The sequence below is a fragment of the Halichoerus grypus genome, chromosome 4 (assembly GCF_964656455.1).
Source record: "Halichoerus grypus chromosome 4, mHalGry1.hap1.1, whole genome shotgun sequence".
NCBI lineage: Eukaryota > Metazoa > Chordata > Mammalia > Carnivora > Phocidae > Halichoerus > Halichoerus grypus.
The window spans coordinates 152,345,261-152,356,800 of NC_135715.1; the positions used below are offsets into that span (position 1 = coordinate 152,345,261).

Genomic DNA, 11,540 nt, shown 5'->3' on the forward strand with positions numbered 1-11,540 from the left:
ACCCATCTGGCTTGGTGGAAAAAATCAAAACATGCTATAATATTCAAGTTATTAAAAATAGGTAATGCCTATCTGTGTTTAGAATAGAAGTATACAGTTGAAATGCCAATGAAATCAGTTACTCCTTAGTATGTTTTTTTTTCTGTTTAATTTTAATCTTTACAAATTTCTAAATATTTGGATAAGACATTTGGATTACTAATTAATTTGTCATATATCTTTAGATATTGGCAGATATAGTGCAAGAAAAAACAACAGAATATGGAATACAGGGGGAAAAATCAACAACTATTGAACTATATGTAAACTTTATTGATTATTGGAAAGTATGACTATTAATATATATTTCATAAAGAGAAAAGTTCATTTTTAAAACAGCCTCATTATATAAAAGTACACATTTTACAATGGAAATTAGGCAACCTACAAGGTATACTCATCATAATATAATCACCCTCTAAGGCATTAGAGGTACTTGGCTGTGTCCTATACCTGCTAATTACATTAGAGATGTGATTATCTCATGATTACTACTACTGATGTGTTTCATTGTTTAATTGTAACAAATGTAATAACCAAGATGATTATTTAAAAATATCCCTCTATGCCAGAAACTAAGTAAAGCAAGTCATACATACACATGCATGTGAAAACACTTTTCTGTTTTCCAGTTCTTATTAAAATATTTGGATTTTTGATGTCTGTAAATTTATAACACATACAAAATAAACAAATGATCTAGTGAGATGGCTAGGAAAGTTTTAATATATATGATAATAAACCTAAAACTCTATCGTAAGTTAAACTCAACTCAAAGATATATGCCAAAAAAAAGAACAAATTTCCAATAAGGTTATAATCTTATAATAAAAACCTGAAATTTATTTTTTTTACTCTATTTCCTTAGAATATCTGTACTTCCTCCTTTTCCATCAACCATTTAACTCTTGATTTTTGCCTTAATGTAACAATGGCTTAATCATCCTAGTTATTTATACATGAAATGGGATAAGTCAATGTTCTCTGAAATGAAAGTCTCATTTTATGAGTCTTACTTTGTATCTGTTATTGAAAAAATGAAATATAGCTTAGTAACAGTGATATACTTTTCTTGCAATAGTAAATCCAAATTGTATGACACTCATATTATGATCTCTGTAATTGCTAACACAATGATTTAGATGTTAAATCATATCTATTTAGAAATTACTTACATGTGATTAAAATGATTTAAATATTTTAAATATGACATATTTTGGAAATCTTCTTTATTTCTACAATTTCTAATCTAGTTATTCTGGAAGCCCTCTATGCAGTATTTCATTTTCACAGTTACACAATTGGCTCCCAGACTCAGTCTATCTATGTGACTATATTTTAAAACTGTTTGGATTAGAACCTTTTACTAATGAGGATCTTTAACTCAACAGGCATTCATTTCTGATCAGGTGATACCTGTATAAAGGCTGCCTTCCACAAGATTTCTGAATAGATATGTATTTTTTAACTTACATCTGAGAATTGACCTACCATAGGACCCCAAATCATTATCACTACTGAAGAAAAAAGGCAATGGCAAAATGTCAGTGAGGAGTCGAATTCTCCAGTGAACAGTACAGAGGTAACACCAACTAAATGGGGCTGGTGCTTATGTCAGAACCATAGCCTGAGAGGCAGGTGGATGGACAGGTGCTTGATAAATGTGCTGTGTTCTGGACCAGGGAGGATTTATGAGGACCCACTAACACTAAAATGGTATCTGAGCTAATGGAGGAGAGATCAGAAAGAAATGAACAACTGGTAACATATAATAGTCATATTCAGGAGACTTGCTGACACTTTCAGTAGGCAGAAGAGAGTCAAAATTAGTGTGATGGCTGGACTAGTTAGCTTCTCATGTTCGGGTCCTAGCATTGTTGTCTTTGGCTACCTTTTAATCTCCATCTTCAAACCTGCCTATAACAGTTTGTAGATTATTTGGGTCCACATTTTCTTCTCTCCAATCCCTGGAACCTCTCTATTTATCTTTCTTATCTACTTCTGCAGAATACTCAGATGTAGTCAGTGGACGGGGGTGAGGGGTGGGAAGTATTTATTATCTCTGTCAAGTGCTAGTACACAATGCTGATATGCATCTTAAAATATGGAATAAACTGATAAAGCACTCATATGCCACTTCTGAGGGGTGCAGTAAGCCAAATGTGAACAGTGCGAAAAACAGAGCTGCCAAGTTCCATGCACAAGCCAAAAGGGAGATTTGTATGGAGCTGAAAAGAGCTTAACTGTAGATTATCAGCACGATGTTTTTGGCCTTTAGTACCATGACTTGCACTCATTAATATGAGTAATACGAGGAGGAAGCATACTTTAAATCATTATGGCTCAGGAACAGGAGTCTGGTCCTAGTTTCACCAATTTCTCTCATTGCTCTTGTGTACACCACTCAACTATTAAATATTTAACAAGTTTATAGCTCAATTTCCCCAACTGAAATGGTTAACGAGGGTATTTGGGAGGATTAACAGAGTCATGTTTTTAAAATACTTTGGAATATTCATCTATAAAAAGAAATGTAAATTATTTGTCTCATGATAAGCATTTTTTAATTTGAATATAGTTGATGCACCGTCTAACACTGACACTAAATGCACGTATTTAAATTAGAGAAATAAAGGAAAACAGAATAACCCTGCTTATAAAAATAAGCTAAGTACTATGTTAAAATACGCCAAATTATTGGAAATAGTTTTTAGTGGTAATCATGATACTGCTCAGTTTCAGACGAAGGGACAGATTCAGATGTTAAGTGACTTGCTAAAGGCCACATAGTTGGCTGGTAAGAGAAAAAACAAGACTCAGGCCCAGATGGTTAGACCCATAAATGTATGTGTTGTACAAACTTCCTCTCAGGGGAAAAGTGATTATATTTTCTTAAGATGTTATAAAAATCCGAAGTTTATTTTCCAAATATGTGTTTTTCAGTGGAATGATTTTGCTCCAAAGTGTCCACATTGCTTAAGAAAGTAGCTACATATCACACTCATGGATTCAATGACTTGACACTCTAGAATATATGGGATTCATTTTACTACAAATGAACAAAAAATGTATGTGAGAAGTTTTTCCATATGATTTATTGCTTGTTTGGTTAATAAAGATTTCTTTCAGCTGAGATTTCAGCATTGAGAAGCCATGTATAACTTCTTTTTTATAGATTGTCGGCGCCTTCCATACAGTCTGGCATGTAGAAGGTACTCCACAGATGTTAAGTGAATTCTTGTTATATTCCCAGTTGTCAAAGGCTTAAGAATAATGGCTTAGGATATGGTATGTTTCTCTTCCAAAAAAGAAAAAGATAAAAAACCTGCACATGTCCCAATCCTTTGATCATTCCATAAGTAACTTTTTCTTCTCTGTAACCACATTTCTTTAAATGAAAGAAAATATGACTTTAAGAGTAGGCAAGCCTGTGGCTATGGTGAAAGTGACTCTGTGTGACTTCTCAGGCTAGGTCATTAAAGGATACAGCTTCTATCTGGCTCTTTCTCTCTTTCTGGATGCTTGCCCTTGACACCCAGCCATTGTGGTATGAGGAAGCTCAAAGTAGCACATATGGAGAGATCCACATTAAGGACCAAGGTGTCCAGCTGACATATGAGTGGGAGCCCTGAGAAGAGTACAGGACCAAGCCTTTGAGTTCTCTCCCTCCCTCAGTTAATGCCAAGGGAAGGAGAGATGAGATGTTTCCATTAGGCCCTGTCCAATCGTAGATTCATTAGCAAAAGAAATGTTCATTATTTTTGAGCCACTAAGTTCTGGGCAATTTATTATGCAGTCCTAGTAAGTGGAACAACTGTACATTTAAAGCATGCTTATTACATGCAAATATTGAGTATTTGAAATAAATAATATCTAAGAAACAGAAGGCTTCATCATATTTTTAAATTACAAACTGATACTTGGTCATTGTATGACCAATGCTATCTATGAATAACTACATATGCACGCTCCTTCCTTCCTTCCTTCCTTCCTTCCTTCTTTCATTCATCCATCCATCCATCCACCCATCCATCTAATTGTCTCTAAATCTTTCTCTCCACAACTGATTTATCGGATTGACCAGAATGCCATCTGATAGATAGGAACCAGGTTCTGCCATTTCTGGAACTCATATCATCACCTAAAATCTGTTGTACTACCTTTGATATTGAATTGTCTACAATAACTTGGTATTGTTGTTGCTGTTACTGATATTTTCATTTGCATGTATAATGTTTTGGGAGAAAATTAGACTTGGTTTCAAAGGACCTAGGTTCTTACTTTAAGATCACCACTTAATGATTGTTATTTATATTTCTGGGCCTTAATTTCCTCATCTGTAAAAGGAGGAGAAAATAATTACCTCACTTGGCTGTAATAAATAAAGAGGAGAATATGTTTATTTTCAATCATCTAAGGGAAGTGAAGGCAAATATATGTTTATTTTAGTGCTCCAAGTTGGAAAACTATAGATCACATACACACACTTCTCTTTGAAATTTATCTCTCAGCTAGAATGACCATAGTTTGCATCCTAATTTGAATGAAAGAATTTGTGATTGTATCTGTAAAAACAGGAGAAACAGAGAGTAGACGACCTCAGCTAGTTTAGAATAGTATGTAGGAAAATAGATTATCAGGACATCTCCCTTTTCATCAGAAACTGAGGGGGGAAAAAAAACCCCTCAAATTCATTGTAATGTATTGGAAAGGACTGAATCAATATAGTTTTAGCCTAAAATATCCTATTATTCTTTGCACAACTTGCACATTTTCTTTGATCTTCAACTTAATCCAGCCACTCTATATTCTTGCTATGTGTAGAGTTTAAATTTTCCATGAAGGAAATGTTTATTTTCTCTTGACAGACGTCTGACAACTATCACAAAGCACAAGCTAATGGCAGTAGTAATCTCGTAGCAAATTTAAATGCTACAGGTATTAGGAAAAAAAAAAATACATTTTAGTTCCTTATTCAAACTTGCATTCATTGCCCACTCCCTGATCTACTCCACTCAAAAAGTATTTAAATTAGTGACAAATGTAACTGGCTGGCCAAAGCACGAAAACACAAATATTTTTGTTGATAAAAGTTTTACCAAAATCCTTTGTGGAACCTGAAAACTGAACACAATTTCTTAAATAAGAAAACCATACATCCCTTTTAGTAGCATGCATCAATTTAGATTTTGTGAACTCCATTATTTTTCTCTTGTTGAAATCTTGTTAGAATTATGGCTTTCCATTTGAGGAACATTCTTTTTGGTTCATTTTGTACTGTTTATGAATTCACTTCTTATGTCTACCCTTGGTTATGAAAGCAAGACAAATTTATGGGAATCACAAACTGAAAGGGGGAAAATCCACAAGATCCTTTGGGCCTTTAATTAATGATTTATCCCCCTGTATTTTCTCTTTAGTTAACATTTGGGGAAAGTATGGATTGGAGACTTTTCATGCTCCATCTCTTCCATGTAGTTCATTGAAAGAACATAATTACATTGTTCAGTGTGGAGACCTTAGAGGTTGGTGTCACATGCATATTAAGTAGGCACAAATATGTTTTTAACGCTATAGTATGGTCTGAAGGAGTGTAGCATGGTCACACCAATACTCACCCACCAGCAGGTGGTGCACTTTGCAGTCGTTTTATTGCTTTTCTTAGAAAGAATAATGTCCAAGCAACTTTGAGCTTATCTACAAACAATTCAAACTATATTTAAATATGAATTCCCTTATCTCTCTCACTGGGAGGTTGAATTCAATTTAAAATATTCAGTTTCATCAACAATTCTGAATACTACATACTATAACAATTGTTTAGACCTGAATTTGAATTTATGTTTTCATTTGTTCTGTACCTTTTTTCTTTTTCTTTCTTTCTTTTTTCTTTTTTTAGTTTTGCTTACAATCTTAGAAAAGTTTGCCTCGATCCCACTAATATAGTTGTTTATGCACATATTTCCTGGTTGAACCCTGTGTTAGATTTCATGTGTATTTGAAAAATCCAGCAACACTTAAAGGTGAATATAAGACATTAGTACAACACCTATGATAGTTGAAGGTATGTATGCTTGTATAAACATTTTGAGAGAAAAGAAGGTTTATAATTTACACGGTATAAAGCGTTTGTTAGATGATGACTATAATAATGACATGAAGAGTTCTATCTTCAAGAGATACTCATAACCTAGTTTTGATGATGTCCCTTTCTTTTAAAAAAATTAATTTTTATTTATTTTTCAAACATGTGATAAAGTACATTTTTCTAACATTTATGAAATAACTTGCAGCTATTTGCGCTTTCTTGGATTCCTGGGAGATTCAGCTGTAATTGAATGTGGTACCCATGAAAAGTTGATATATATATTAATAAGTTCCATGATTTCAAAAACTAGCACAGTAGTTTTGAAGTCCCGTTAATAAGGAGTTTATTTAAATACATAACCATTTTGCCCGGAGAGTAAAACCCAAAGCCATTAAAACAGAGCAATATGATCAAAAAATGATAGCCCCAATAAAAAAGAACAGAAGTTCGAATCCATACTTCCTGTCCATTGATTATTTTGGCTATTAACCCCAGCAGTTGATTTATAAAATGCATGCTAGATGGGACACATAAACACAATTTACCTCGGACACACCAACAGAACAACCTGAAGCTTTCTACCTCCAGTGGCATTTATAACTCTGGCATACACATTTCTCCAAAAAGCTATGTCTTTTTGACGTCCGTTGGCTCTCCTGGTGGTACAGCGCTTTTGCGTGGTGCGAGATTTCCTCTTAGCTTGCATAGCTATAAATTGCCAAAGGAGATCCCTCCTTTGTAGTCTCATTAATGAATAAGAAGATACAAAAATCAGACTTCTTACCTTGAACTGACAGACGCAAGTCACAGTGTCTCCAATTCTTAAACATTCCCCATCAAATTTACAGGTGTTGGTGTCACAGAGGAAGAGATCATTTTCTCTGTCATCATAACCTCAAATTTAAAGAGAATACTCCAGTCATTAAAAAATGTTATAGACTTTAGCAAAAAAAAAAAAAAAGCACTATCTTGAAGCTTTAAAAGAATTGCTCTAAATTTTAATTCCAATAACCACAGCTGTACTGCAAGGTCATTCTCTACTGATAACCTCCAAATCTAGTTAAGTGATCAATATTCATTTCTTTTTTTCACAATTCCTTTCTAGTCAATTCTCTTTTAATATTCTTTTTTGATATTGCTATTTTATTTTAACCAAGGTTAATACTGGCAGCAGTGAATGAAGGTTTAACACTTGCTTCCTAGCTTCCTTATTTTTTTCTTATTAAGTAGACTATAGTTTATGACCCCCAAACTCCACATTTTAGAAAAGAGCTGGTGATGGTCTCTGAGTGTCATTTTACTATTTCTCCATTCTTAATCATTCTTTTGCTTTAAGATCTGGAACAACCCCTTATTTGGAATGTCTCCAGACAAAGAAGAAACAAAGCCCCAATAATAAAGATAAACAGGCACAGTGTTTTCTGTGATGGTCTGTCTGGCTCAAATGAAGATTGATCACCTCTAAGTTAAGAGGTGGAGGGGTGTGCCAGGTTCTTGAAAATCTGCTTGGAAAACAAGTTTATTCTTCTTAGTTTCTGCAGATCTCCTTAAGATACCTGGCTAATAATAAATTTCTTAATTGCCAACCTCAATTTCACATTTAAGTTAGTTATTTCCTAAAACAATACTATACTTGGGATGAAGCAAACCAGTCATGTTGGACTACAAAGCTGTGACCATTTCAAACAAGTGATTTTTGCAGGTTGTTTAATATATCTATGATAAGGCACCTAAAAAGTAATTAGACACCTGCAAAGTGGAACTTAGCTTTTCAAAAATAACATATATGCACCCATGAACCACGAATAAGTTAAAGTAAACATGTTAAATTTTATAAAAATACCAAATTTAGAAATTGCCAAAAACAGAACAAAGGCAATCTATTGACCCAAATCTAATAGGGTTGCAAATCTCAACCTGTCTTTAAAAAGCACAAACTACAATGATGCATAATAATTTTCCTCATGCAATTTACATCAGTAACAACCTAGGACTACATATTCTTTCATCCTATGAGTTACAGTTGGTCATTCCCACCTCTCCAAAGTTACATACACTTCAGCTTACATACATCCCTGGAAGCCACTTTATTCAGAGCCAGATTTAACTACAGCAGAATTATATTTACAGAAGATGAAAAATTACATGCACACTTGCTAAAACTAGAACAGACCAGACCTAGGGGACAATACCCAGGCATGTTAATGCAATTTAAAATGCCAATGAAATCACACCAGAATCCCGCCAGGGTATACTATGGGCTGTCATACTGAAATGCGAAGCCAGCTCGGAGTACAGCAACTCCCGTCCTCGGGCCCTATTTAATTAGGAGGCTTCAGCAGAGCAAAGTCTGCCAAGCTCTCGCTTTCAGACTCTGAAGGAACCCAGCGAGCAAGAAGAGCGCCTGACCCATTCCAAGGAAGCCTGCCCAGAAATGGAGTCAGCGTCCACCCGGGTCGGTTCCGCCCGCCTGCGCATAAGCCTGCCTGGCTCAGTTATGCCCACCCAGGCCTGGGAGACCGACGAATGAATCTTTTCTCAACTTCCCTTCACCGTCAAGGAGCTTAGGGAGGCAAGAGAGAAGCATCTCTGGGCTGCAAAAACAACGTCTTTTGCAGCCAAGTAGACTAGGAGGATGTGAGAGAGAGAAGAGAGGGAGGGAGAGGGAGAGGGAGGAATGAGGGAGGGAGGGAGGGAGAGAGAGAGAATGAATCTCTTGAAACCTAAGCTCCTTCGGAATCCGTGTGACCTGGTCTTGAAAGCGAGACCAGGGCACCTCATGGCACTTTTGCCAGGAATCAGTGTTTCCTCTGCAGTCATTATTTGATTTATTGCTTTCTCGCTTGTTCTTTCTCATAAAGTTATTTCTCGCTCGTTTTAGCCAGACTTTTTTCTTTAATGATGGGAAAGGTTCCGTTTTAGTCTTTCCCACAAGGACTGGTGCTCTTTTCGATGGATCCACAAAACCATCCCGTTTAATATTTCTTAACATACCCGCAGTTCTAAGTGCAAGGATGCGAAGGTCCCTACACCTGCACTTTCTGCCCACCCCAGACCCCCTCGGCCCCCAGCTTCCTTAGAGGCCTGGAATGCTTCCCTGTGCTCCTCTGGGTGGAGGTCGATAGTCTCAGAGGTCTGGGGCAGTAGGAAGCGAGGGGCCGAGGAGACGCACTAAGATAGGCTGGTCTGTGCTGGAAACACGTTTCCCCCGCGGGACTAAAGGGGTCGGCGGCTGGGGTTCTGGACTTACCGGAGCAGTTCCAGCCGGTGGGCGTTTGGCAGTCACTTAAGGAGGTAGGGAAAGCCGCGAGCTTCACCGGGCGGGCTACGATGAGTAGCATCACCGGCAGCAGCAGCAGCCAGCAAAAGCCCTCGCAAAGTGTCCAGCTGCTGCACTGCCGCGGGGACTCCCACAGCACCATGACTAGTTCGCGCAACTCTGCAGTAGCAAACGGCTTCCGAAGAACACGCGATCGCGGGGGCCGGGCAGCGGGCTACTGAGCATCCCGCGGACGGCGGCAGCACGGGCGGCGGCCGTGGCAGTGGCACCCGACAGGGAAGCAGCGGCCAAACCCGCGCATGGTCTCCAGAGTTTCAGAAACATCCAGCGACCCGGCCCAGCCCCGGGAGCGAGAGGGTCGTCCGCTGAGAAGCTGCGCCGGAGACTCGGGGGGCTGCTGCCATAGGAGGGGGCTCTGGGCAGCCAGGGGATCACGAGGACACCGGAGTCCAGAGGGCAGAGGAGAGGAGTCCAAGGAGGCTGGGTGGAAGGAGAGTCAAAGCGCCCCACAGCCCCTCAGCCGCCTCTCGCGCTCTGCCGCCCGCATCCCTCTGGCGTTTGGGAAGCAGCAGGTCCTTAGCCCGCCCGAGATCACGTGGGAAGAGGCAATCGGGCGCTGATTGGCGGAGCGGGATGCAGGTCCCGGGAGGGAGGGGTCGGCGAGGAGGTGCAAGGAGGAGGCGACGGCGGATGCCACAGATGGGCTAGCTCGCTAGGCGCTGGCCCGAGTGGGGCTGCGCGGGGATGGCTCAGGGGAGAAGCGCGGGCTTCAGAGTGGGCGACTCCCACACCTTTATATACCACCTGTCCTTTCACTCTCCGCCCCAGGACGCCCCCCTACCGAGCCCTGGGTCCGGTCTAGGGCCCCCGATCTAGCTCCCCTCTTCAGTGCGTGACCCCGGGCCTCGAGTACCCGCCGCGGCTGGGTGGCGTCTCTCCGAGCTGGAGCTGGTGAGGGCGGAGGTGGAGGAGAAGCGGTAGCAGCAGGGCTGAGCGGGGAGAGCGGGCCCAGAGAGGGTGTCCTGCTGGAACCCGGGGCTCCTGCGTGCCGGACACGCCGCCTGTAACCGGATTCAAGCTGGGAATATCGCGGCCGGAGCCCAGGGACCTTTCTTGAGGGAGGTGCAGAGACCGGGAGAGGGTGAGAGGCGGTGGTGTGAGAAGAGCTCTGGCCGGCCTGGAAGCAGCAGCGGTTCCCACAGGAACCTGCGACCCTGAGGCTGCTCGCCTAGCTGACTCAGCCAGCCTTCCAGGCTCTCTTCTCTTCCTTCCTCCCTCTCTCTCTCTCTGCTCCCCTCCCTGGCCCCCTGCAGTTCCGACCCTGCCTGAGGAGCCGAGGGTTTGGAGCCTTCTCCTCATCACACGCTCCTCTCCAGCCGGGAACCTATTAGTGTGGCTGCCTGGGAGGTGCGGGTAAATGTGTTTCGGAGGTCAGATTTGGTCCGGACAAGCGGTCCGAGAGAGGCAGGGAGGGCTCCTCGGCATCAGCAACGGGTGGGTAGCAGGCGCATCCTCCAGGAAGCGGCTTCCGAGAAGAGCGGCTCACTTTGGCGGCGCGGGTGGCGGCCCTGGGCGCTTTAGCGGATCTCTCTGCCGGATCTCCGGTGGCCTGGGGAGGCGAGAAGGTCTAACTCCACAGGAGTGTGTCGCTCAGTGCCCTTCGTTCTTTCGCTCCTGCCGGCGCTGAGCAAAGGCGTAGCGGGACCCGCCTTCCGCCTGCTGCATTCTTCACGCAGTTAGACACTCTTTAGCCTAATGGTATTTCAGTCGCTAGTAACTGGTCCAAGAGCTTCCCGGGACACGGATGGAGAGGAGCATCTTTCTGTAGTGACCCGGGTCGTTTTTGCGGTCACAGTGTTTTGGATGACCTACAAGGAAGAATTTTCTTTTCTGTGTGATTGCTCAGTGATTCAAGATTTTTTTCTCCCCTTTTTCCCCCAGCACCCTCCTTCTAAATCTCTTTCCCTCCTTCTTGCCTTTCTTTCCTCTTCCTCCCTGCTTCCCTCTTACCTCCCTCCTTCCTTCTATCCTTCCTTCCTCTCTCCCACCCTCCTTCTCCTTCCTTCCTTCCTTCTTTCTTTCTTCCTAACTCCCTCCCTTCCTCTTTTTCTCTCTCCCCCTCTTTTCCTTCCT

At 41.0% G+C, this 11,540-nt stretch overlaps 1 protein-coding gene across 1 annotated transcript in view; it reads right to left on the reverse strand.

Annotated features, from left to right (window-relative positions):
- The window catches only part of TMEFF2 (transmembrane protein with EGF like and two follistatin like domains 2), a 225,559-nt gene extending 215,570 nt beyond the window's left edge, over window positions 1-9,989 (reverse strand). Inside the window, exons 1-2 of the mRNA XM_078071130.1 lie at window positions 9,378-9,989; window positions 6,912-7,021 (exon numbers count right to left, since the gene is read on the reverse strand). Coding sequence (XP_077927256.1) covers window positions 6,912-7,021; window positions 9,378-9,549 — 282 coding nt within the window. The 5' untranslated portion in view covers window positions 9,550-9,989. The remainder of the gene's footprint in view (window positions 1-6,911; window positions 7,022-9,377) is intronic.
- Between the last annotated feature and the right edge of the window lie 1,551 nt (window positions 9,990-11,540).